Raw genomic sequence first — 25,348 nt, 5'->3', positions numbered from 1 at the left:
TGGAGAGAGAAAAGACCTCTCTAAAGGAATGGTCTTTCTTTTGTTCCCTTGGGTTCTTGGCTCCTCAAGTGAAACCCTCTCCCTGATTTCCCTACATGATTTCAGAAAAGCAAAATGAAGCCAGGAGAGAAAAGGGACAAAATGCCCAGTGTGGGTGTGAGGTGGGGGTTGGGGGTGCTGAGGGGGAGGAACAGGTGAGGAAGGGAATGGGACGAGAGATGAGAGAGGCAAGAGTCCCTGGGGGACAGGCCCCACTGAGCTTTCTAGTTCTTCACAATGGTGAAAGGAGCACTGGATTTGGAGTCCCGGATCTGAAACCGACCAGTCTCTCTGCAGGCTCCTTACATCCATGTTCTGAGCCTCAAATACAAACTGCCCTGCCAGTGATCAAAATCAAGTGCAATTAAATTACACTGAAAGTGATTCATTAAAATGAAAAGGATAGGCCGGGCGCGGTGGCTCACGCCTGTAATCCTAGCCCTCTGGGAGGCCGAGGCGGGTGGATCGCTCAAGGTCAGGAGTTCGAGACCAGCCTGAGCAAGAGCGAGACCCCGTCTCTACTAAAAAAAATAGAAAGAAATTATCTGGCCAACTAAAATATATATAGAAAAAATTAGCCGGGCATGGTGGCGCATGCCAGTAGTCCCAGCTACTCGGGAGGCTGAGGCAGTAGGATCGCTTAAGCCCAGGAGTTTGAGGTTGCTGTGAGCTAGGCTGACACCACGGCACTCAACTCTAGCCAGGGCAACAAAGCGACACTCTGTCTCAAAAAAAAAAATAAAATAAAATAAAAAAATAAAATAAAATGAAAAGGATAATTAGTAATAATTGGATTTTCTGGAACGTGGGGCCCAGGCCTTGCAAAGAGGGACCATGAGGATGGCCGGGGAGGGGACTGGACTCACTTCTTGCCCTTCCTAGGCAGTCCATGCCAGCCTCTGGGCTCAGGACCTCCTGCCGACACAGGCCCGTCAATCGGAGGTTCCTTTCATCCTTCCCCAAACATCTAATGGCCTTTACATGCCCGTGGCCTCAGGCTCACCCATCTGCTGGGGAGCTAAGCTGCTCACACTTGCCTCGCCAGACACAGCCAAGGAAAGGCTGAGCTCGGCCTAGAGTCCCAGCCCCTGCTTCTGGGCCTTCTGCCCTCTGTAGCTTGGGGGCAAGCACTGCCCTGGGAGTCAGGACGCCGTGCACCCAGCCAGCTCTGCCTCTACCTGCTCCTGGCCCCGATGGCTCGCCCAAGGCTGGCCCACGGAACCTCCACGTTTCCTCCCAGCTCTGATGGTCTCGAGGCCAGTTTCCAGGTAACCAGCAACATCTGGAGTGCAGGGTGCCCTGTCTGAGCAGCTGTTGTAAATGGGATGCACGTAGAACAAAAGGGTTTCTGTTCCCACAAGGCTGGGCCAGGGGACGGTTTTATGCATTCGGTTAAACAAGAGAGAAGTAATATACACGGTGCTGGCAATTCCACCCACAACTCCCTCAGCAAGGATAGGCCCCAGATGGAGCGAGAGCTGGGGCATGTCAATCTGCTCCTCCCTCATCAGTCTCAGATGCCATGTTTCTCTTCTAGCACGGTAATATATGGGATTTCTAAGGGTAACTTTAACTGTGTGTGCTTTTTTTGGGCCTTATACACTCTAAAAGCTAGAATGTTTTTGGTTATAAATACCTAAAAACTCAGACTAATGCAGTAAAAGGTAGTTATTGCTCGTATTTTGGAAAAGTCCAATGGTACTTCAGGCTTCAGGTATAGTTTGATCCAGGGGTTCAGAGTATCGTAAGGACTCTAGCTCCTTCTCTTGCTGCTTCTCTCATCCCTCCCCACTCAATGCATCAGCTCATACCCTCATCATCACAAAACGTCTGCCAAGAGTTTCAGGCCTTGCCTTCACACACAAGGGCATCTAGAGGAAAGATACCACTTTGGTCCCTACATGCCAAGCAGAAGTCCTGAGAGTCACTCGATTGGGGTGATTTAAGTCATTTGCCCACCCTGACTCAATCACTGCAGCTGTGGGATTAAACTGGCCTAAACTGAGCTATGTGCTCCATCCCTGGAACTTGGAATAGAGCTAGATTCCCTGGATCCTCAAACAAAAATGAAAACCGTTGGGAAGGGGGCAGTGGAAGCCAGGGAAGCAATCACATGGACTTTAGAATGGAAGCAGGGTCGCTTCCTGGAACCTCTATGCACGGAAAATATTTAGGACTTGGTTTCTCAGCAACCCTTTTTCCAGCTATTGAGTTTGGGTGCTCCTCTTAGGCTAGAGGCACAACCAAAAAGCTCCCAAAGCTGCTGCTTGTAGCCTGTCACACGAAGGTCCGATCCGTCAGTGGGTGCCTCCCCACTGAGTGCCTTTAAGACCACCCTACGCTGCAGGACAGATCAGGGCATCTCAGACCTCAAGAAATCATGACGCGACTACATTGGCCGCACCAGGCAGCAGGGATTACGTGCTGGTTTATGTCATCAGTGAGGGCTTCCTGGAGCAGGTGGGAATTGTTCTGGATCATAAAAGGATGGGGTCCAGGATGGGGTCTGCACACTGTGCAGAGGATGCTGGACAATGTATTGGGGCATAGAAATAAAATGATTCGAGTTCTATTAGGCTTATATTTTATCTGAAAAAAACAGGATTACTAATATTTAATATACAAATTGACAGTTTACACTGGTATAATTTACATATAAATTTACACATATTGGGGATACATGTCATCTTTCTTCTGACAAGAGATTGCAATTTTAAAAGATTGGAGACCAAAACTGCCTAAAAGGATGGAGCTAAGGACAAGCAGAATTTGGGATGAGTCCCTGTGGAGCCTTGTTGGGGAGGGTGTGAGGCAGTGAGGCAGGTGGGAAGGCCCAAGAGCCAGGGGCCACTTCTCTTAGCCTGTGTCCTGCTGAGAGCCAAAGAGCCCAGCACCTGGCAGGGCCATGTTCAGCCTTCCTCAGGTGGCCGTCTCCACGGGGAGCATCCTCCCTTGACAAGACCCTGCTTAAAGGGCGGTCACCAGGGAAGGGGTCCCACGGGGCTGTGGCTGGAACATCTGCTGCCAGTTCTCCCGTCGGTCCGAGCCTTACTCCCTGCGCCCACACAGGAAGAACGCTGGGAGCCCGCAGCCGGTGACTCATGGCACACAGCCCATGGAAACCGCCTGATGCTCACCACGACCTTTGGGTTTGCCGAGCCGACGGGTGCCCACGCCAGAACGTATAGAGTATCCAGCCCCCGAGAGGCACGACAGGCCCTTAGGCTGCAGATGGCTATATAAGGCTGAGGCCGCAGGGGGTGGCTGGGGTGCCAGACCCCGAGAGCAATTTAGCTGGTCTCAGTGGTGACGTGAACATTTTCCCTGCGCTTCGGCAGTTATCCCCTCAAACAGACTGAATCATATCCTCAAAACCTCAAGCCTGACAGGCGCACGTAATGCCCAGACCCGAAAATGGAGAGAAGGGCTGACCCAGGCCCTCCCTTCACAGGCAGCACGGAGGAAGCTGTCCCAGGAGAACGCCAGTCCCAGCCCTGCCGTGAACACACTGTGGGGCCTGGGTCAGCTCCCGTCTCGGGTCCTCAGTTTCTGCATCTGTATTGTGGGGACAGTAAGCCCTGCCCTCCTACCTCATGAGGTGCTAAGGACACCCAGGGACATGAGGTCTGAGAGAACGGAGACAGGATGTACGGGGGCGGCCCTTGTTCTTTGAAAAGGACAAAGCCCAGTCTTGCTGCAAATTTGGGGTCACAAGTGACTTCGTAAATTTACTGCGAGATTGTCCCATCTTGGCCACTGCCAGGACACACAATTTCTACAAAGCCACCAGTCTTCGTGCGTAACTTACCTAGATACGGCCTCTTCTATTTCTCAACGCCTTCAACTCCTGTGACTTTCCAGTGGCCCTGGGAGGTAGGCAGTGCGGGAATTGTTGGTTCCATTTCACAGCCAAGAACACTGAGGTCTGGAAAGTGAAATGACTTCTCAAGGCCACACAGGAAGCTGGTAACAGAACCGGGATGACGACCCAGCCCGTGGATCCTCAGTGCAAGGATCTCATCGTCTGTCGGGGGCCCTCCAAGTAGGACGCTGGGCCTCAGAAGTCCACTCTGTCCAATGGGAAGAGTCGTGAGGAGTCTGCCCGCGTCGGCTGGTGGGTGCTTTCTAGAAGACACATGGGGCTAGCTGTTCTAGACAATGGCCGTGGTTTTTGTAATCTAGAACGTGCTATGCCTGACTCTCCCAGAGACTCCCTGGGAGGTGCTCCTGGAAAGCACCCTTCCCAGATGGCCCCCACCCCCTGACAGTGGCACCCAGGGGGGACTGCAACTCATCCCTTGGGAAGACTTAGTCACATACCAGGTTGACCCTGAAAACTCGGGCTGCTGGGGAAGCAAGCTCAGAGCCCAGGTTCCCTACTGACCTACGTTATTTTCTCTCTGTCTTTTTTTTTTTTTTTTTTTTTTTTGCTGGAAAGAATGGAGTGACCTTGACCACACCATCACTCGCAGAATTAAGTAGCCAAAAATCACCTCGTCTAGACAAACAGATTTTATGGATCCAATTAATTCCTGCCAGTCAAAAATAGGCACGCTTAATAAGGGGATATATTTAGAATCTGTCATTATCTGGCTCCCCAGGGGAGAAACCTCAGCTCTTATTTCATAACTCTTAATTTCAAACAGAGCTCTGTGCGCTCCCACTTCAGGCCCGGCTTTCCTTCTGACAGCGCCGAGGTGGGCAGGGGCCGGGGCAGGGGAGCGCTGGACCATGAGAAGCCACTGGAGTCTCACGCAGCCCGAACCTCCCGCCCAGCTCCTCGCAAACATCTTGAGTCGGGGAACGGGTGGTGGCTTCCCCTCTGGGCCATGCTGCCAGGCAGAGGGAAACTGCTGGAAGAAAGGGTGTAAAGGGCTCCAGGACGTCTCAGCGTCCCTGTGCCCCCAGTTCTACTGTCATCTACTCTCTATCCCCCGGGGTCTGGAAGGCTTCTGGGCTTTGGTGCCGCCTCCCCTTACAGCACCACTGTTCCTGGGGAGGGTTATTGTTCCTGAGCCACTCTTCGCCTCTAGCCTGAGCAGAGAGCTGGGCTGGCACCCAAGCCTGGAGGGCCCCAGTGCGCCAGAGTGACCCACGCGGACCCAGTGGGCAGGCGGGCAGGAGGGCCTCGCTCCAGTCAGCATCCCCGGGCCACTTGGGCCCCCGATGGTGCTGCCCCCTGGTGGGCCCGACATGAGGGGTGGGGCCTGGGGGAGCCCTAAGGAGCGTGCCTGGGGGCCCCGGTCTGAGGTGGGATTCTCCCTGGCCACAGCCGGGGCCCCAGGGTCACAGGCTTTTCCTCCAGGGCACTGCCACCGGGCTTGGCAGGCCAGGAAGGAGAGGATCCTCATCTGTCCCTAGATGTATGTATGTGTGTAGGGCTGCTGTGAAAATTATCACACATGGGGTGGTTTACAAGGACAGAGATGTATTCCCTCGCAGCTCTAGAGGACAGAAGCCGCAAATTAGTGCGGCAGCAGGTCTGCACTCCCTCCGGAGGCTCCAGGGAAGAAGCCTTCCTTGAGGCTCCCAGCTGCTGGTGGCCCAGGCGCCCCTTGGCTTGTGGCAGCCTCACTCCTACCTCTGCCTCCGCCTTCACATGGCCTTCTCTTTCGCCGTGTCTCCTCCGTGTGTCACTCATAAAGACACTTGTCGTTGGATTGAGGGCTCACCCAGATAATCCGGAATGATCTCAACTCAGGATACTTAACTTAGTTACGTCTGCAGAGACTCTTTTTCCAAAGAAGGTCACAAAGGCGCAGGCTCAAGGCAGGGAGCCCAGCTGTGTGGCTGCCTGGCTACCCTTCAGCCCACCTGCTGCCTTGTCCACCTTGAGCAAAGACTGGGTGGCCCACCTGGGTCACCAGCTGCAAGGCTTCCACGTAAGATGAGGAATGAGAGCCTGCAGGTAATGACAGATGGCTCTAGAAGCATCATTCCTCTGCCTGAATGGCTTCCATTACCCCCCTCACCATTTGACAAACTCATATTCGTCTGTTAAGACCCAGCTCAGACAACTCCTCCTCCTCTGCCAGTGCCTTGCCTCCAGCCCGTTTGTTGCAGGGCTGTGTGATCTTCAATTCACTTTCTCCAGACCCTGACAAGGGCCCGGAATGGGACACAGGTCCGTGACTTTATGCTGAAAGCCCAGCATCCCTCCCCAGGGAGACAAAGGTCCCAGCCCGAGGGTCTGCATGTGGATTTGCTCTAGGGCTCTAGGGCTCCCCTCCGCCCTGCCCACCAGGTCCATCCTCTGTGGGGAAGGCCCACCTCCCCCAGCGTCTCTGACTGTCTTCTCTTCCTTCCCAGGCTGGTCGTGGGGGCCCCACTGGAAACCAATGGCCACCAGCAGACGGGAGACGTGTACAAGTGTCCGGTGACCGACGGGAACTGCACCAAACTCAACCTGGGTAACGTGGGCCGCGGTCTTTCCACAGTGAGGCCAACCCTTGTCTAGCACGAGGCAGGCTGTTGTGCACAGCCATGTCCACAATCACACTGGCTCCTCCCGGCCAGTGGTGAGGTGACCCTGCTGATATCACTGCCCCCATTTTATAGATAAAGAAACTGAGGCCAGAGAGAGGAACCAACTTTCCCATAGTCACATAGCTTGTTGGGGCTGGCCAGGATCCCAGCAGAGGCCTCCCATGCCCGGATCATCCACTGCCCTTCAACGGAGGGTTTTCTATCCCAGTAGGAGAAAAATATTTCTTGTCTTCTTTCTGATTTTGAAATAACAGCAATAGCAAACATTCATATACCTTAGGTAATGTTCACCATGTGCCAGGCGCATTTCGACTCATTTAATCCCTGCGATACCCATATGGGATTTAACCATGGAACAGATGGGGATGACAGCATACAGAGGTGAGGGGATCTGCCAGGGGACACCCAGCTAGCAAGCAGCAGAGCCAGGATTCCAATCCAGGCAGTCTACGGGCTCCCTTTAACCACTGCACAGCACTGCCTTTCTGAAATGAAGGGTTTTCCTCACTGCAGAGCTTCCAGGCGTACTCTGGAGCGGAAGCAGGGGAGATGCTGTGAGCAGCCCTCAGCCTCTGAAACCCTCGTAAAATCTACTTGGGTATATGTGTGCACATGTGTATGTCTGAGTGTGTGTGCATGCACATGTATGTGTTGCATTGTATGTCGGAGTGTGTGCATGCACATGTATGTGTGCATTGTGTGTCTGAGTGTGTGTGTGCACATATATGTGTGTGCACATGTGTATGAGTATATGCGTGCACATGTATTTGTGTGCACGTGTGTCTGGGTGTGTGCATGTACGTGTCTGCATGTGTGCGTGCACATGTATGTGTGCACATGTGTCTATCAGTGTGTGCGTGCACATGTGTATGTCTGTGTGTGCATGCATGTGTATATGTATGCACATGTGCATGTCTGAGTGTGTGCATGCGTGTGCATCCACTAAAGTGCACACACCAGTCCACTAAAGCACTTCCCCTTGTCCTGTAGGTCAGACAGCTGCTGGGCTGTTTCTCTGCTCTTCATTTGTGCTGAAAAGCTGCAATTCCAGGCCTTGCCCTGGAGGAATGGCCTTCCCCAGGTCCAGGACCCCCTTCTAGGAGGGGAGCCCCTGCCCTAGAGCAGGGGTGGGCTCCCTGGGAGGGTGGGGGATGGGAAGGGCAGCAGGGGCCCCCTAGGGGGAGATGGCAGAGGTTCAAGAGACAAGCCAGGGATGAAAGGCCGGCATCCAACAGAAAGCCCAGAGAACTCGGATCCCCGGGACGGTCAGCTGTCTGTCACGTGGTGCCGGAGGCTCCCACTGTCCACATCTGCAACAGCACAAAACCCAGTGCAGCCGGGGCCCAAACTTCAGCGAGGAAACAGTCTGAGTGAGGTGGTCGCTGGTTGGTGGCTTGTGGTTCCCAGTTGCCACCACCTGACAGCACAGCTTCCCAGACAGGCCAAACTGGGAGTCCCCTTCCAGCTGCACCGTTGTTTCACTGTGTGTCCACAGGAAGGTCACATCCTCTCTCTGAGCCTGTTTGCTCATGTGTAAAGTGAGGAGGGTGGATTCAACAACCCCTAGAATCCATTCCAGGTCTGATATGTCCTCCAACCTTTACTGAGCACCTAGTGTGTACCAAGCTCTGTACCAGTTATTGGGGTACAGCAGGGAACAAGAAACCACGGGCTCAGCCAGGAGAGGACAATAGTCGAGGTGACAAATTAGGAAGCAAGATAGTTTCAGGTAGGGACAATGCTGTGCAGTAAACCAGGGTGCTGTAACAAGAGGCTGGGGGTGGCGGAGTGGGGGGCGGTATATCCTAGCAAGCAGCTCAGGGAAGGCTTCTCCAAGCAGGTAACATTTGAGCAAAGGCCTGATGGCAAGAAGGAGTCAGGTGGAGACAGAGCATTCCAGACAGAGGGGCAGCAAGTGCAAAGGCCCTGCGGTGGAAACAAGTTTGCTCCATTGGAGAACGTAAAGAAAGGCCATGTGGGTGGGACAAGGGCAGCAAGGGGTCGGGGGAGAGGTGGGCACTGTGCTTAGGCCCAGGCAACTGAGCAAAGCCTGTGGTCCAGGCAGGGACATGGACATGTGAGCCAGCCCATGTGAGCTCGTGAGCTCTGGTGCCCACTGCCCGTGATGCCATCCGTTTTCTCTGCTGCTCTGGTTTCCTACATGAACCCCACGTCCCTCCAGAGGGAGGAGGAGACATAGAGCCATCAGAGCCTGGAAAACACTTCTGAGCTGGAGCATAAGCTCAGGAGGCAGTGGGTAGCAAAGTGAGTCGGGACAGAGGAAAATCACTCTTCATTTGAGGGGTGGTTCTCTCCCTCCTGCTGAGAAGAAAACGCAGGGCAGAAAGAACATCTGTCAGTTTATCCCCACAGTGGAAAACGCAAGGCTGGGAAACCTGAGTCCTGGGTTTTCCTACGGCCTTTCCAGGCACCGGGCCACACGGTGCCAGGAATGTTCTTTCCTCCCTGTCCAGGGAAGGCTAAGTGGATGTCGTCGTCCACACCTCAGCGGGAAGGAGTCCACCACGGGAGGCTTCTTCCCAACTCCTGGGTGGAGTCAGGGTTTTAAATGAGGAGCAGGGGCTGGGGGAGGTGATGTGATTCCGGAAGCCAGGCCCTGTGCAAGGAGGGGCTCGTGCCCCAGGACCTGCTGGCGAAGGCGTCAGTCTCCCCGTTCACAGACGTGAGCCTGAGCCCTTCTTACTCCCATGCAGGGGTCTTTCCTGCCACACCCCCTGCCTCCAGCGAGCAGCCCTTCACTAAGGACTTCGGTCCCAGGGGACAGGGAGGAAAGAGGCGGCAGGGTGGCGTGAGGGATGGGTCCTGTCCCTAAACAAATAAAGGGCAGAATTCTCCAGCCGGCAGGGAGTAGAGGTTATCCAACTGAGCTCGGAGCTTCCTCTGGGTCCTACCACCCATGATGCCATCAGATAAAGAAAAATGCAGGACTCAGGACGAAATGTAGATGATCTGGTTAAAGTCCCCACTGTTTTATTTACCCGCAAGTGACTTTGTGGAGGCCACTAACCCTCTCTACATCTCCATTTTCTCATCTGTAAAATGGGAATGGTGACACGGGGCCTCCCCAGGACCAAGTGGGGCCTGAGACGGCAGGTGTATGCAGCACTTTGCAGATGATAAGGCACCTCCAAACTCCAGGGCTCTTTCTATTGTTTTCTCTGGCCTACAAAACAGAAAAGAATCCAGGCACTTAGCACCGCCAACAGGGGCAGACTTCAAAAGAAGCCTTACTAAAAACTGAGCAAAACCTAAAAGAAAAGACAAAAAACACAGCTTCCCTCATCCTCCAGCTCACAAAACAGTTGCGTGTCCCGCAAGCTGAGCTTTGCTGGGCGCCCACCCCTGGCGCCTGCCCCAGCGGGCCTCGCAGCCCCCAAGAGCCGGCAGAGCCCCAAAAAGCAGAACCCAAACCGTTCCTGGTTGGGCCTCCCAAGCCTTAGGAGTTGCCCCTCCCGCAAGTGGGGATGACATTTCACAGCAGGTCGGGGCACCTCCCTCCTCCCGGCACCCCTTCCCGTATGTGCACCGGCATAGTTCTGGGGCATTCCAGCTCACTTCCCTTCCAGGGCTGTGGGATGGTCCAGTGAAACCTAAACTGACATAATTTTGTATGGTTCCCATCTGCCACAGAGCCAACCCTGTCCCTACACCTGGCTGGCTGGTAACCCTGTCCTGGCAGCCACTCCAGAATGAGCTTCCCAGCAAGGCCTTGAACCTCTGGAAGGCTCTTGTGAGAGCCTGTGTGAGACAGTCCTCTCCACTGTCACATGTCAGTTATCAGACGAGGAGAGAACTGGGCACCAGAGAGTAGGACCCAGGACTGGTCAGCGTTGAGGGGGAGTCGGCTTGAAGGAGAGCGTGAGGGGACACGGCACAGAGGAAGCCAGCCCGGGTGGGGCACCATGGTGTGTTGGGGGGGCCACCGTGGGGGGCTGTCGGGGCCCAGTCAGATGGCTGGAGGAAAAGCTCTGGCCCAGGAGGTAGAAGGCTCCGCTGTGTGCTTACTGTGTGACCTCGAACAGGTTGCTTGGCCTCTCTGAGACTCAGTTTCCTCATCTCACAGGGAGTGGTGAGGAAGTAATCAGCCATGTCTGGGGAAGGCCTCAGTAAACAGTGACGGGTACCCTGACATGCAGGAGAGCTGGGGTCCCCAGGGGGCAGGGAGAATCAGGGTGGACTCTCCCTGGCACCTCCCCTGCCATGGGCACCTCAGGTGACCAGTGGCGGCAGCAGGCTTTGGGCGGAGGGTGGGCGGGAGGGGGCTGCAGGCTGAGCTTCTCCCCTCACCTAGGAAGGGTCACCCTGTCCAATGTGTCCGAGCGGAAAGACAACATGCGCCTCGGCCTCAGCCTGGCCACCAACCCCAAGGACAACAGCTTTCTGGTAAGAGCCACCTGCCGCTGCCTGGGGTCAGAAGTGGAGGGCGGGGGTGGGCATCTCCTCACACAGGCTCCTGTGCCCCCCACACCCAGTCGCCCCCACTCCCTCCACCAGGCTTTGGGGAACCGCTCCTCCCCCAGCCCCCACTCACACCACTGGGAGCTGCTGGGCCTTGAGTGTTTTGCGGGGGACAGTGCAGGCACCAAAGAGGACTGAGCGAATCAAAAATAAGTAGAGACAGCCTGATGCGGGCCAGTCCCTTCCCTTGGGGAGCTAGTGTTCTGGGGCAGTGGCCGAATCTCTGCTGGGTCTGGAAAAAGAAACAGGCTACACCACACAACCTAAGGGAAGGGAAGACACAGGTGAGTACACAGAGACTTGCAACGTCCAAGGGAAGGGGTAGAGAGCGACAGGCCTTCTGGACTATCCAGGATTCGATGGAGAAGGCTGGAGGGGGGTTCTGTTTTGTTTATAAAGAAGAGGCAGGTCTTAGCAAGAAAGAAAAAGAAGAGAGTGACTAGACTGAGGTGGTAGAAACATTCATTCATTTAAACAACAATTTTTCTGAGCACCTAGTATGTACGAAGCCAATGCTGGCACTGGGATTCAGCAGAACAGAGATCCGGCCCGCCCTTGGAGATTATACTCTGGTCGGAGGATAGATGAGCAAATGAGCAATGTATGACGTGACGTTGGGGACGGAAAGACGGTGCTTGCAGGGCTCTGTAGCCTGCCCAGGCGAGCATGTGGAGCAAGTGTAGGTGGTGTGACCTATCGGCACTGCCTGCTCCTTGCCACCACGTTGCAGCCAACCGCCACGAGTGTGGGCAATTTGGGGTCCAAAACAGGATCCTTCCGGGACTAACAGCTCCTAGGAACAGCTGCAAGAAGAGACTTCAGAGAAAAATTACCCTGGAAACCCCAATAAAAAGCACCACCTGTTTTTAGATGAGGGACTTGTGTCACTCTTCAGTCTTGTCCCTCAGTCCATTTCTGCTGACAGCTGAGACATCTGGGGTGTGGAGCACTGGACAGCAGGACAGCAAGATGACTGGGGCACACGGGGACCTGAGAACACAGTGGCCCTGCCGTGGGGTGCCTGATGTACATTCAGCCCACAGCCCCTCATTACCCCAGCCAGGGGCAAAGCAGGACCCTCCAGCCCTGTCCACACACATAGCCCTCAGGGGCCTTGTCTCTGACCCCTTTCCTTCTCAGGCTCCTTGTCACGTTCCTACTAGCTTGATTTCGGCTACTTCACAAGGTGGTATGAAGGCCTGAGAGGAATAGTGGGATACACCCATGGGGGCCTCTGTGGGTAGACTGAGTCCCTGGTTTATAAATAGTCACCCATTCATTGATTCACTCATTCTCCCATCCATCTCTTCCTGCATCCATCCATCATCCGTCCATCATCCGTCCATCCATCATCTCTCCATCCATCCATCCATCCATCTATCCATTCTTTATCCTCCCCCTACTTACAAAAATAATTTACAGCAGCTTCAACAAATGATACAAGTAAAACATAACCTTTAAGATCTGGGTAAAAAAAAATAAAGCTAATTAAAGAAAGGGGTTGCAAATAGAATGATCACTCCCCTAAACCGCAGTAAATTATAGCATGAAATTTAGCCGTGGGTTTCGTGACAGCAGGGCAGCAATGGTGGCATGCAGCTGGGCTTGCATTTTTAAGGACCCTGTCTCTGAGAGGGACTCATCTCTTAGTCCTTCAAAGAGAGGCTGACGCCAATGTGTTTGGTAGCAAATTTCACAGACAGAACAGCGACATTTTTTCCCCTAGTAAGAACCACAGCATGTTGTTGAGACCCAGTCCTGGAAATTGGCCCTTAAAGACGTTCAGGTGACCACTTGAAACAGAGGGATTATTCCAGTGACCCGTGAAGGGTCCACTCTGGTGGATGAAAAGGCTTCCCCAGGCTGTGCGGTGGGCGGGGTGGGGCAGGCAGGGCAAGGAACCCTCAGTGAGGGGATGGAGAAGGGGGACTTGGAAAAACAATGGAAGGGGACTCCAGGTTAGTTTTGCTCCATTATACCTGGAACGAAGGAAACTATTAATAATACACATAACAGCAAGAGAGAGTTCCGTTAGACTCAAAGAAGACCCTCTAACCCCTGGTCTGTCTTGGGCCTGGAGCTGGGCCTCAGGCCGTTGGACCTGGACCCTCTCTGAGGCCCTGTCGCTGACTGGGGGTCTGCACTGTGCTTCACAGGCCTGCAGCCCCCTCTGGTCGCATGAGTGTGGGAGCTCCTACTACACCACAGGGATGTGTTCAAGAGTCAACTCCAACTTCAGGTTCTCCAAGACCGTGGCCCCAGCTCTCCAAAGTAAGTGGCTTCAAATCTGCAGCCTCGGGCTGAGCAGTGGACAGTCCAGAGAGACTTGGGGCTCTGACCATTGCTGTCCTGTTTCTTAAAACAGTATTTGTACTGTAGCCCTGCCCTGTCCCTGAGCAACCTGGGGCGAGTCACTTCTCCTCTCTGGGCCTCTGTGGGAGTTGTTATCCTGGCCTGCCCTCCCCGGCTGCGTGCTGGTGGGGAGTGAATGAGCTAAGGTTGTGAAAACGATCCTGGCATCAAGGGGGCTCACTGCAAAAACTCTGAGCATGGTGAAGGTTGCCAGGCTGGGCTACCACCAGCAAGCAAGCTACGCACTGCACAGTTCTGGGCGCATTGTTCACTTAGACTACAGTGTGAATGGCGCCCCTGACGTTGTGCAGTGCAGTAGCCCTATAGGTGGAGGGCCAAGGAGAACAGAAATCTTCTGGATAATAAGTTCCACCCAGCCCTTGCTCCTGGGCTTCAGGGAGTTCTGTCCAGCTTGCCCAGAGCCTCGTGGAGCACAAAACCTCCCACTGACTCCCCACGCCGAGAAAACCTGGGGAATTAATGCCCAGACCTTGCCTCTCACAAGCCCAGACTTCTTGGCTCTGAGCCTCACTATTTCCTTTGGGCCAAACACCATCACCCAAGCAGCTGCTGCCCGTTTTATGGAGGGTGAGGGGATTAGCACCTCCAGCTTGCCGGCAGCCTCCCTCCAAACAACAGGGCTGTCAGAGGAGGGAGGTGGCGCTGGGGGGAGGGGAGAGGAGGAAGCATCTCCCCAGCAGGGGTGGGAGAGTGGTCCTCTTAGGGGACGAGAAGGCGTGGATTCTGTTCACACAAAATGGCAGAGGGAAAAGCAGAGTCATGGCAGACGTGCAGGCCGAGATCAGGGCATGTGAGGGGTCCTCTAGTGACTGTCACCGCCCCTAGAGCTGCTGTTCCCTCCAGGCCAAGTTGTGATCGTCCTAGTGTCCCCGAATCTCCTGTTGTGCAGGCCTCCTTACCTGTCCAACCAGCAGCATCACTCTGAGCTTGTCAAATACAGATTCCAGGGCACCCCCATGTAGGCTGTAATTCAGTGGGTGGGTGTGGGTGTGTGTGCGCACACACGCGTGCAGTCCCCAAGGGAGTATTCAGCCAAGTTTAGCAACCACAGACCTAAAGCCAGTTTCTTTCCAAGGTGTCTTAAAAATTAAGAAAAATTGGAACTTGTAAGAAAGAAATCAATAATAATAAATGCATTCTGATAGTAAAACTGGCTTAAAAATAAAAGAAACCTGGTCCCTACCACTGGATCATAAACTCCTCCGAATCAAGGAGTTTCTGTCTCAGTCCCTCTGTGGCCACCTGCACCCTGCAGAGCTCCAGCCCATGGCAGGTGCTCAGTCCACGTGTGTCGGGCTAAACCCAACTGGAAAAGGACAAATCTATCAGGCTCTGACACACCAGAAGTGTCAGGTCATCACATGCTGGACACAGCATGCAGGTGGGACAAGAAGTGGCTGAACAGCTAAGTCACCCACACACTTCTGAAACACAATGCAACAGGCACCTGGGTCAAAGCCACCCCACCTTCCTCTGTCTGGTGAGCCCTAACTCCAATATGGCACCCTGTCATGATGCGAGAACTGCTGGAATGGTTAACACACAAAAGGCTCCCGCAGCATTATTGCAAAGTAGATTTTATAACTGTCTGAAAATTCTCCCGTCAAAATAAGCAGATGCCCAGACACAGCATATATGCAATATTTCAAGGCAGCTCGAAGCATTGACAAACAGAGATACATTACTTAGATTTTAAAAGAGATGGGGCTTTTTGACATTTGTTATGGTCCTGATGTTTTATTAATATTCTTTGTTGGTTTTTATTATTCCTTTTAATTTGGTATTAATAGTACAAGAATATAAAGAAAGCTCTGTGTTCAGAGGCAGAGATAAAGGCGTGAGAGCGTGACCTGAGGATGTCAGTACCAGGTTAACTTAGTGGTTTGCTTAATGACATAAAGAATGGGGTCAGCTCAGGTTCATTGAGCACCTGCTTTGTGCTCAGCCCTTTAGCGCATCTTCTCACTGACTCCTCGTGGAGACTCTCCAGCATCACTGTGCCTCTTCTACGCTAGAGAAAACTGAGACTGAGCGGTTACGTGAGTGGCCCCAGGTCACACAGCTAGAAAGTGGCAAAGCCAGGGGTCAGTCTGGATTCCACATTCCTGGCCATGACATTATATCTGCCTCCTAAAGAGGGAACTCCATTCATTCAGGCTGTAAGTGGCAGTGCCAGCCTGCGCATGACAGTGACAACTGATTTGTGCAGCGCTGGCCACCTCGGAAGCATCGGCCAGTCAGTGGGGGTCAGGTCAGTTCCTGCCTAGGAGCAGAGAGGGTCAGGCTGAATTTAAGCTGTGTTCAAACAGCCAGGAGAGTGGTGGAACAGAGCCAGGAATTCCTGGGCTTGTCATTCACGTTGCCCAAATAAATGTCCAGCCCAAGGACAGCTCCCCAGCACCAGGAATGACACACATGTGGCAGAGTCATTCTTCTGTCATCCTTTGAACAACTGTTTGGAGAATCAGAGACTTGCAGACACTGGCTCCTTGGGTAGCCCTAACTGTGACCCCACTTCCCAGGGTGCCAGACCTACATGGACATCGTCATTGTCCTGGATGGCTCCAACAGCATCTACCCCTGGGTGGAGGTTCAGCACTTCCTCATCAACATCCTGAAGAAGTTTTACATCGGCCCGGGGCAGATCCAGGTGAGCATCTCTGGGGCTCTTTCCTCCTGAAGAGGGCCCCCAAACCCTGACAGGTGCTGCCTTGGAGTTTGAGGGAACATCTCTGCATGCACTAAGGAGGTGTGGGTGAAACAGATAGGGGGAAGCCAATACCAGGACCTGCAACCCAGGACACCCACCTCTGGTGAGCACATAAAGGGACAGTTTAGGGGAGACCTCACTTCATGGGTCAAACTCTGTCTTCTGGAAGAGACACCACCTACAAAGACTGCCACCAGCCAGAGAGAAAGAGAGAAGGAGGGCAGGGGCAGTTGAGTGACTCTCAAGCCCTGTTGGTGAGGCACAGGGAGAATTAGGCGTATTGACCTTGGAGAGAAGGCAGAGGGGGAGGAGGTAAGAGCTGCCAGCTCATATTTGAAATGCTGCCTGGCTAAAGAGGGGGTAGGTTTATTCCCCATTGTTTTGGCTGAACAAGGACCAATGAATAGAATTTATAAGATGGCAGATTTCAAGTCAATGTAAGAAATGATTTGGAAGAATTGGAGCTGTTAAAAAAGGAGTGAAGGTTCTCATGAACTAACAAGTTCCCCACCACCGGAAGACCATCCTTTAGGGTATCAGGGTGACAGGCCTGCATCAGAAGGACATTTGTAGCAAACAACCTTTGTGGGCCCATCCAACAGTAATGTTTCATTGTTCTGTTCCTACCATAGGTCTTTAACGGTTTTTGTTCATTTTGAAGGTTTAATATTGTCAACATTTTATCAACCTCGGGGATAAAAGAACCTCTTCTCTTCCAGGTTTTAAGGAACCTCAGATTCATGGGCTTCCACCCACACTGGTCCTAATATTTTAGATTTTGATTCTACGCTGAACTTTTGTCTTTCTAAGAAAGAAACGTTAATTGTTGGGCCTCTCTTTAAATCGCAAAGTCTCCTTTCTCTGTACGCACGCCCCACCTGTCCCACCAAGCCATCCGCTTCCCTTCAGCTGCAGTCACTGTCTGGGGAAGGTCCTCAGTCCTCCTCACTCCCAAACCATCCGTCATAGACAGAGAGGCAACTCCCGGGGCCCTACCACCAAAGGTCTAAGCTTCAGGGAGTCACGATGTTCTGTTGCCCTGTCCTCTAAATCGCAGGTTGGAGTTGTTCAGTACGGAGAAGACGTGGTACATGAGTTTCATCTCAATGACTACAGGTCTGTAAGGGATGTGGTGGAAGCTGCCAGCCACATTGAGCAGAGAGGAGGCACAGAGACTCGGACGGCATTTGGCATCGAATTTGCTCGGTAATTAAAAAAATTTTTTTTTTATTTTTAGATCTCAAATACTGTTCCAGTTACCTTTTGCTGTGTAACAAACTACCACAAAATTTGGTGCCTTGAAACAATAATGTATCCGTTCCTCCAAGTTCTGGGGGGTGACTGGGCTGAGCGCATTGATTCTCTCTTGGGTTCTCTCACGTGGGTGCAGTCTGGGGTCAGCTGGGGCTCTTGTCCTCTGAAGGTTCCGCTGGGCTGGACGCCCAAGATGGTATGCTCACATGGCTGGCAATTGTCCCTGGCTGTTGGCTGGGAGCTCAACTAGGGCCGGTGACCTGAGCACCCGCACACGGCCATGGGGCTTGGTTTTATTCACAGTGTGGCAGCTGGGTTCTGAGAGGGAGTGTCCCAAGAGGGAGCTTCCTAAGAGCCCCAGGCAGGAACAGGGAGACTGCCTATGACCTCAAAGTCCCAGCATGTGACTCCTGCTACATTCTATGCGTCAAGCAAGTTACTAAGGCCAGCCCAGATTCAAGGAAAAGAGAATTCGACTTGGCCTCTGGGTAGAGGAACAGCAGCAAGGTTACACTGCAGAAGAGCATTTGGGACGGGGGATGTCGTTACAGCCAACTTTGGAAAGTGTGTCCTGCCACAGACGCCCTGCTAGAAGCATGTAGGTTCTATAAGGGCAGAATCTCCCTGTGGAGTGTCGGCCATCAACGGAGTGTGAAGAACTTAGTTAAATCTCATGCCTGAGATTGTAGAGTAATGAGGCTGGTTTCTTAAAAATCACACCAGAACTCACTCACCCAAATAAATGTTATCTCTAGACATTGTCCTTGCAGAAGGCCATGTGCTTATTCCAGTTTGAGCTCTTGTTGCTCAAAATGTTGTGCTCACCCCCACTGAAATTAGCCAATCTTAAAGAGATCCCCCAAGATCTCTTGAGCCAACAGCTAAGCTCCTAAGGTGAGTATGTCAAAGGCATTTAAATATTAAATGTTTAAATTTTATACCTGTGAATATGAGTTCTGCTATATTCATTGGGACCACAGTCCTGTTACCTTATAATCCCACTTCATATAGGGTTAGTCAATGTGTTTAGCAGAATTCCAAAATGTAAGAGCTATTTTGTAGTATCAGGATTTCATGTGGTCAGAAGATTAAGATTTTTCCAACCTCACAACTCTCTATGATTAAGTCACTGCTCAACTAGGGTATTTCTGTTTGCTGATGAAACTTGCTTAGGCTTTTCCTAAATGAGTGTTCCTCCGTGTTGCGGTTGTGCCACGACTGGGGTGAGACCTGGGACTCCCAGCGGGCCCTTTTGAAGTGGCTGGGGCAACGCAGGAAGGCGGCGACCACTGGCTCTCACTTTCTCAGTGCGGAGCCAACTGGCTCACACAGGGATGAAGCCCACTGTTTTGGTCCCATTTTGTAACCCACCACCCTGCGGTCAATCACACATGTGTGACTCACCAGGTAGTAGAACCGTCAGTGACTCATAAGCACCACTGGAGTTGCAATCTTCACCTCAAGCGAAGCTTGAAACTCTGACCTTCCCAGCCTGCCAGTTCAGGCCCAAATTGCAGCCAGTGCCTTTAAGATGTAAAGTTTCCTCTCCTCACTTAGTTTATTCATAATGCATTCTTCGTTCTGTGCATCCTCTAAAGGGCAAAGATCCAGGCCATGGACTTGAGGGGTTACAAAGATGGTACCCTGTGGCCCCTGGCCTTGGTGGCTCCCAGCCCCATAAGGGAGCCGTGACAAGTGTTAACCCTGACCCTAACTCGGTGAGGATGAGAGAGGCAGGGGCCCCCGTGGCGGGAACAGGGAAGAGGTCCAGGAGACAGTGGCATGTGACCCTCCTGGCAAGACCATGGGGTTCCAGCAGAGACAGGTGGAGGGAAGATGTGCCACACAAGACATTCCATCCTGATGAGGGCAGAGGAGGGGGAAAGTCAAGGAACGTGTAGGTACAGAGCTGTGCTGTTTTTGACCATGGCATGGGGGTTGTGTTGGGCAGTAGTGAGCCACGCAGCTGCAGAGACGGCAGGGAGCCAGACTGTGAGGGTGCTGATGTTGTGGTTAAAATGATCGTGGGTGGCCACTGCGGGTTATTGGGTACGAGAATGTTATCATCAGATGTGCCCGTGAAGGCGGCGGCCTGGCAGCCACGTGTGGCCTGGCAGGAGTGAGGGCCCCTGAACCATGCGGTGTGATTCCCGCTTTGTCCACGCAACACTTTCCATCAAGCGCGTACTATGCGCCTCTGTTTCAGGCACCAGGGCTAGATCAGTGAACAGAGCAGATCAAAAATTCTGCCCCCATGGAGCTGACGTTCTGGAGAGGGAGGCAGACGATATGCAAACAAATAAACAGCACAGGATGCTGGAAGGAGACAGAAGCTCTGGGGACTGGAGCATGGTAAAGCTGGTGGAGCAAGTGCAGAGGGCAGGTACTGAGTCTGCCTCAACGGGGTGGTGAGGAAAGGCCTCCCAGGGAGGCGACTTGAAGGCAGTGAAGGAGGTGACCAGGCGCACAGCTGAGAGGGAGCAGCTCAGAGAAAGGCTCAAGGGGAGTGTTCCTGGCCCCTTCCAGGGGCACAGAAGGGCCCAGTGTTGGGGGACAGGAGCGAGCGGGATGAGGAGCTCAGAGAGGGACAGGGCCAGACCACAGAGGGCCCAGCGAGCCACTGTCAGAGAGAAAGAGCAGCCTGTGCAGGTTTTGAGCAGAAAGCAGACATGACGTGGCCTAAATTTCACTGTGAAGGTCACTGTGACTTCTAAGTTCATGGAAACTGTTATGAGTATAAAGATCTCGCTGCTCTCAAGGAATTTATAATCTAATTTACAAAGGAACAAATCCAAGTGTCTTTACCCAGTACAAAATCACAGTCTAAAATCTGATGATTCATGCTGACATTCGCGCTGTCGCAGACTCATATAGGCAGTCACGCTGTTCCACTCCATGGAAATATGATCCTGAAATTCTTCTTGGCTCCATATATAATAAAACCTGTTTTTCCCCTGCTATACTTTTTTTGCACAGAGTTTTATTCCTGGCCCTGGCCCTTCAATGAGGTCATGGAAGCATCTAGAAGCTCCTTTGAGAGAATAGTAGAGTTCTCCCTCTGCTGGGTTGGGCTCAAGCTCAAACCCTGCTCTAGTCGTGTGGAGAGTCCCTCTGCAGCCTCAGTCCACAGCTCGTACTAAAATTAAAGGGTTTTTATTAAGTCAACACATCCAGAATATCACAGCACTGCTAAGAGGATGGTAGATGTTTTTTCTCTTCACTGGTAGCTTGAAGATGTTCTGAACTAATTTATTCCAGGTTTTGTGAATTCCTCAACATCTACATCATGCACATCAGCTCATCAGCTTGCCGTGTAACAACAGATACCTCTGGTAACCAAAGCCTTGTGGCCCTTTAACCTGTCACTATAGAGCTTAAATCCGTGGGCTGTCCTGCCTTGCCATGGGTAGACCCAGGAAGAATGACCATGGGGTCTAAGAGTAACATTTATTTTTAGATCCTTACTGGAAATTTCTACCTGCTGGGCCAGACTCTTGGGTGAGGCCATGTCTGTGCTTCTCAGAACTTTGTGGTCTAAAGGAGGGTCGGCCACAGAGGCACCCAGAGCCAGTGGTGGTTTTTCATGCTCTGTAGCCCGATGGCCAGCTGCAAGAGCCTCCCTGCCACGTTCAGGGTCACTGCGCCACTGCTGTCCCCCAAGCTGGATGGCCCCCCTGTCAGCCGGATGCCAAGCTCATGCTTCAGGCACTGAAAAACAAAATAAAAAGTGAGCAAGATAAATATTTTTCATGGTATTTGATATTTAATATTTCCTAAAATAGGATCAAAGCAGCCCTCATGGGAGAAGGCAGAACTTTGTCAGGCTCTGTCACATGTATTTTATGGGTCATTGTTTGGATGTTGAATCACCCTGGCACGTCACTTTTTCAGTACTTAGGGAAGTGGTTCTCAACTCTGGATGCTCATTAGAACTTTTGAGAAACACTGATGCCCAGGCTACCCTCCCCAACCCTCCCCAGAGATTCTGATTTCACAGGTCAAGGTGGGGCCTAGGCATCAATTTTTTTTTTTTTTTGAGACAGGATCTTGCTATGTTGCCCAGGCTGGAGTGCAGTGGCATCATCACAGCTCACTATAACCTCAAATCCCTGGGCTCAAGTGATCCACCTGCCTCAGCCTCCTGAGCAGCTGGGACTACAGACACATGCCGCCATGCCTGGCTAATTTTTTTTAATTTTTGGTAGGGATGGGGTCTTGCTATGTTAACTAGCTTGTTTTAAACTTCTGGCCTCAAGCGATCCTCCTGCCTTAGCCTCCCAAAGTGCTGGGATTACGGGCATGAGCCACTGCATTTGGCCAATATTTTTTGAAAACTCCCCCCAAGAGTTCTAATGTGCAGCTGGTTTTTGAACCAATAGCTTAGCTCCTCTAAAGGTTGCTGTCTGCCCCTGAACTCCTCTCCCAGGTCCACCTCACCCCTTCCACCTGCCCAAAACAGCAAGGTCAGGACTCCAACAGGGCTTTTTAAAGTCACTTTTTAAAGACAACAGATCCAAGACTCATCTGAGCAGCTGGTGAAAAGTAGCCAGGTCATCTCAATGCAGCTAATTCTTTAGTACGAGGTTCTAACACCTGTTGGGTGGCCCGAGGGGGACTCGGTCCTGGTATCTGTGCTGCCCCTCTGAAGGAGCACTGGGGCCGCCCCGTATCCACTTCCTTCTCACGACCCTGCCTGTGCTTGGGTTCCAGCTCAGAGGCTTTCCAGAAGGGCGGAAGGAAAGGGGCCAAGAAGGTGATGATTGTCATCACGGACGGGGAGTCCCACGACAGCCCGGACCTGGAGAAGGTGATCCAGCAGAGCGAGAGGGACAACGTGACCAGATACGCTGTGGCTGTGAGTGCTGCCCTGCCCGAGGGCTGCGGGATACCCCCGAGACTTTGCCACCAGACCCTGGGGACTCCAAGAGGGTGTTTTCCACGCAATGTAATGAGTGTCCAGGCCTGTAGTGTCCAGGGGCTTCTCATTTCATCTTCTTCTAAAGAACGAGCTGAGAATCTCCTTTCTGCACTGCTCGGCCTACCCCCAAAAGTTGGGGGTTTGTTGGCTTTTTTTTCCCCTCCCATTGCTAGGAAGTTTCTGAAACCTTAGAAAAACACCCCCAGGCCTCCCCACTCCCAGAACCCTAGCTTAGCCCAGGTGCCTTATCTTTCCCTAAAACAGGCTGTTTGAAAATGCAGTGGCACCTCGAGGAGCACCCATGATGACCAAAAACCGTCACGGCGTGTGGGGTGTGTGGGGATGTCGGGCCCTGTTCTGGTTTGTCATTCCTGCCCCTGTTCCCCGGCAGGTCCTGGGCTACTACAACCGCAGGGGGATCAATCCGGAAACTTTTCTAAACGAAATCAAGTACATCGCCAGTGACCCTGATGACAAGCACTTCTTCAACGTCACAGATGAGGCAGCCCTCAAGGACATTGTTGATGCCCTGGGGGACAGGATCTTCAGCCTGGAAGGTGAGCAGTGCGTGCCGAGAGGGGTCTGCTCTCCTGGATTTTGCACCGTAGAGCAAAATCCAATCCCACAAAATGGAATGGCTTAGCACAAGCCCTCCCTTAACAATAAATGCCAACATTTAAGAGTTACTCCGAGCTGGACGGGTGGCTCTGTGCTTTATGCATAAGCCTGAAAGATGGTTTTGCTGATATTCTCATTTTTACCACCGAGGAAACTGAAGCTCCAAGGAGTGACCTGCTACCGCTCCCACAGCCTGGGAAAGTGGTGGGCTTTGAACTAGGGTTGCCAGATTTATCAAAAATAAAACACAATATTTTTGGCAGACTTACACCAAAAAACTATTCGTTGTCTGAAATTCAAATTCAATTATATTTTATCTGGCAGCCCTAGTTTGAACCGAGCTGGGCCTGACTCCACAGTCTGAAACCCCCAACCCCCACACACACCGCTGCCTCCCACTCCACTGAAAGCGTGTTTTTTGCAGGGTTCCTTCAGAATGCCTCCCTGCTGGTGATTTAAACTCCACTTTTGATTTGCATAGATCTCTTCTGCACCATATATTATTATAGTGAGCCCTTCCAATATCGGGCTTTGTGTACGTGGAGGATTATAAAAAGAAATAGAAGCAGTGACTCAAAGCCCGAGAAGTCCGCAGTGCATTGGAAATGGTGAACTTCACACACCCAAAAGGAGATAAGAATGGCCCTCATAAACAAGGGTAGATAAACACTAATTGTGAATATGAGCTCTGACGCCCACACAGAACTTCAATATCCAAACCGTGCATTTCTCCTTGAAACGGTGGCCTTGGGTGATGAGAACATGCGTTCCAGTGGGATGTTCAGGGAACCGCTCTGTGGGGAGAGACTTTCAGCACACGTGGGATTTCTTATGCAAATCTGCAGTGGTGACAGGTCTCCCTCAGAGGGTCGATCTGATGTCTGGGAACCATCCAAAGGCACCTGGGACCCAATCTGGTGAATAGAGGAAATGAACAAAGTGGGCATTTCTTGCCAGAAATGTCCCATGCACTATTTATTCCCATGTACTTTTCTTGATTTCCCCGATTTCAGCAGTCCTACAGTGTACATGCCCTGCAGTATAACTTGTCCCGAACCCTTCTCAGAAGTGAGCAGGCTGCTAATCATAAACCCACGTGGCCCCCTAGAAGTCGCTTTGTGCCCCTCACTGTGCAGGGCGCTGGGGAGGGTGGATGAGGCTGACCCACGACTGGCCCCAGCCCCAGAGCCCCCGACAGACAGCCCCGCCTCCTGACGTCACCCTGGGACACAGGAGCTGCCTTGGAGCTGCAGGTTTGTCTGGCACCAAGCAACCAGCCGGAGAGCTAACCTAACATCTCTCTGTCCCTCTGCCGTAGGCACCAACAAGAACGAAACCTCCTTTGGGCTGGAGATGTCCCAGACAGGCTTTTCCTCGCACGTGGTGGAGGTACAGGTTTAGAGCCGCCCTCTGTCTCTCGCATGCGTGCTCTTCCCCGCCCCAGCGTCCGGGTCTGCCCTCCCACCTTCATGAATGGGCTGGCTCCTTCCCTTGCTTCCTCTCTTTCTCGGGGTCTCTCTGTCTCCCATGTTTAAGGGCTTCCACTTATTCATATTGCCTCAAGCCCTCTACAGAAGTGAGTGGACTACAAATAAACCCACATACCCACCTGGAAGGTGCTTGGTGACCCTCACTATGCAGGTGCTGAGAGGGGCATTTCCACCTCCAGGAAGAAGGGTCCCATTCAGTCTAGAGAGCCCTGCGCAAAAATTAGGTCAGATGGCAAAACCAAGGACAGGTGCCTCTGACAGCGCCAGTGCCCAAGGAAGCCATGGCATGGGGCACATCCCTGTGTCAATGATGGGAGGGTGTCCAGCTGTCCCAGCTATGCTCTGGCAGGTGGCCCGTGTGCTCCCCCTCTCTGTACAGACTCTGCGTCAGATTGCAGAAGTCCAGGGGGGCCTGGCCACAGAGGGAGGGCCACGTGGTGTCACAGCAGCAGGTGGTATCTGGGACTCTGAGTCCCTCACCTTCCGTGTGCCTCATCTGGTGCTGGCTCGTAGGACGGGGCTGAGACCTCACAGGCTTGTCAGAGGGACAGAGAGTCGATGTCTGTAAAAATGCTTTATAAACTGTGAAGTCTTGCCTTGTTTATAAAACTGTAAAGTCCCACGTGGGGAAACATACTGACTGTATGTGCTCCTGTGGGTGTGCTGCAGACAGACAGGTGTCCCAGGTGCGTGTGTGTGTGTGTGTGTGTGTGTGTGTGTTCGCGCATGCTCTGCCTGGGCTGGCGCCACAGGGTTGTACTTAGGCCTCCTAATTTGCCAGAAAAGGCCTGTTAGTCCACCCTAGCTATACTCCCCTTTCATCATCCCACCGCATTCTCCTAACTCTTCTGTGAGGCGGGCAGGGCAGGATTCCTTGTTCCCAGGTCACAGATAAAGAAATTGAATCATGAGAAGGTTAAAAGACCTGCTGAAGTCAAATTAGTGTGAAAAGGATTAGGCTCACACTTTCCCCGCTACCCT

General features: G+C 52.5%; 1 protein-coding gene and 1 long non-coding RNA gene across 2 annotated transcripts in view; both read left to right on the top strand.

The window, feature by feature from the left end:
* Positions 1-6,348: 6,348 nt before the first annotated feature.
* LOC123631811 lies at positions 6,349-13,275 on the top strand. Its single transcript, XR_006733235.1, has 3 exons — positions 6,349-6,449; positions 10,838-10,929; positions 13,161-13,275. It is a non-coding gene; the product is annotated as an uncharacterized LOC123631811 (long non-coding RNA).
* A 2,624-nt stretch (positions 13,276-15,899) lies between these two features.
* Positions 15,900-25,348, top strand: part of ITGA11 (integrin subunit alpha 11) — a 52,171-nt gene continuing 42,722 nt past the window's right edge. Inside the window, exons 1-5 of the mRNA XM_045541773.1 lie at positions 15,900-16,027; positions 17,145-17,293; positions 22,052-22,196; positions 22,651-22,816; positions 24,196-24,266. Coding sequence (XP_045397729.1) covers positions 15,914-16,027; positions 17,145-17,293; positions 22,052-22,196; positions 22,651-22,816; positions 24,196-24,266 — 645 coding nt within the window. The 5' untranslated portion in view covers positions 15,900-15,913. The remainder of the gene's footprint in view (positions 16,028-17,144; positions 17,294-22,051; positions 22,197-22,650; positions 22,817-24,195; positions 24,267-25,348) is intronic.

The sequence above is a fragment of the Lemur catta genome, chromosome 1, assembly GCF_020740605.2.
Source record: "Lemur catta isolate mLemCat1 chromosome 1, mLemCat1.pri, whole genome shotgun sequence".
NCBI classification, from domain to species: Eukaryota; Metazoa; Chordata; class Mammalia; order Primates; family Lemuridae; genus Lemur; species Lemur catta.
Note: the sequence above shows the minus strand (reverse complement) of the source record. Positions and strands in the feature narration are given on the sequence as shown.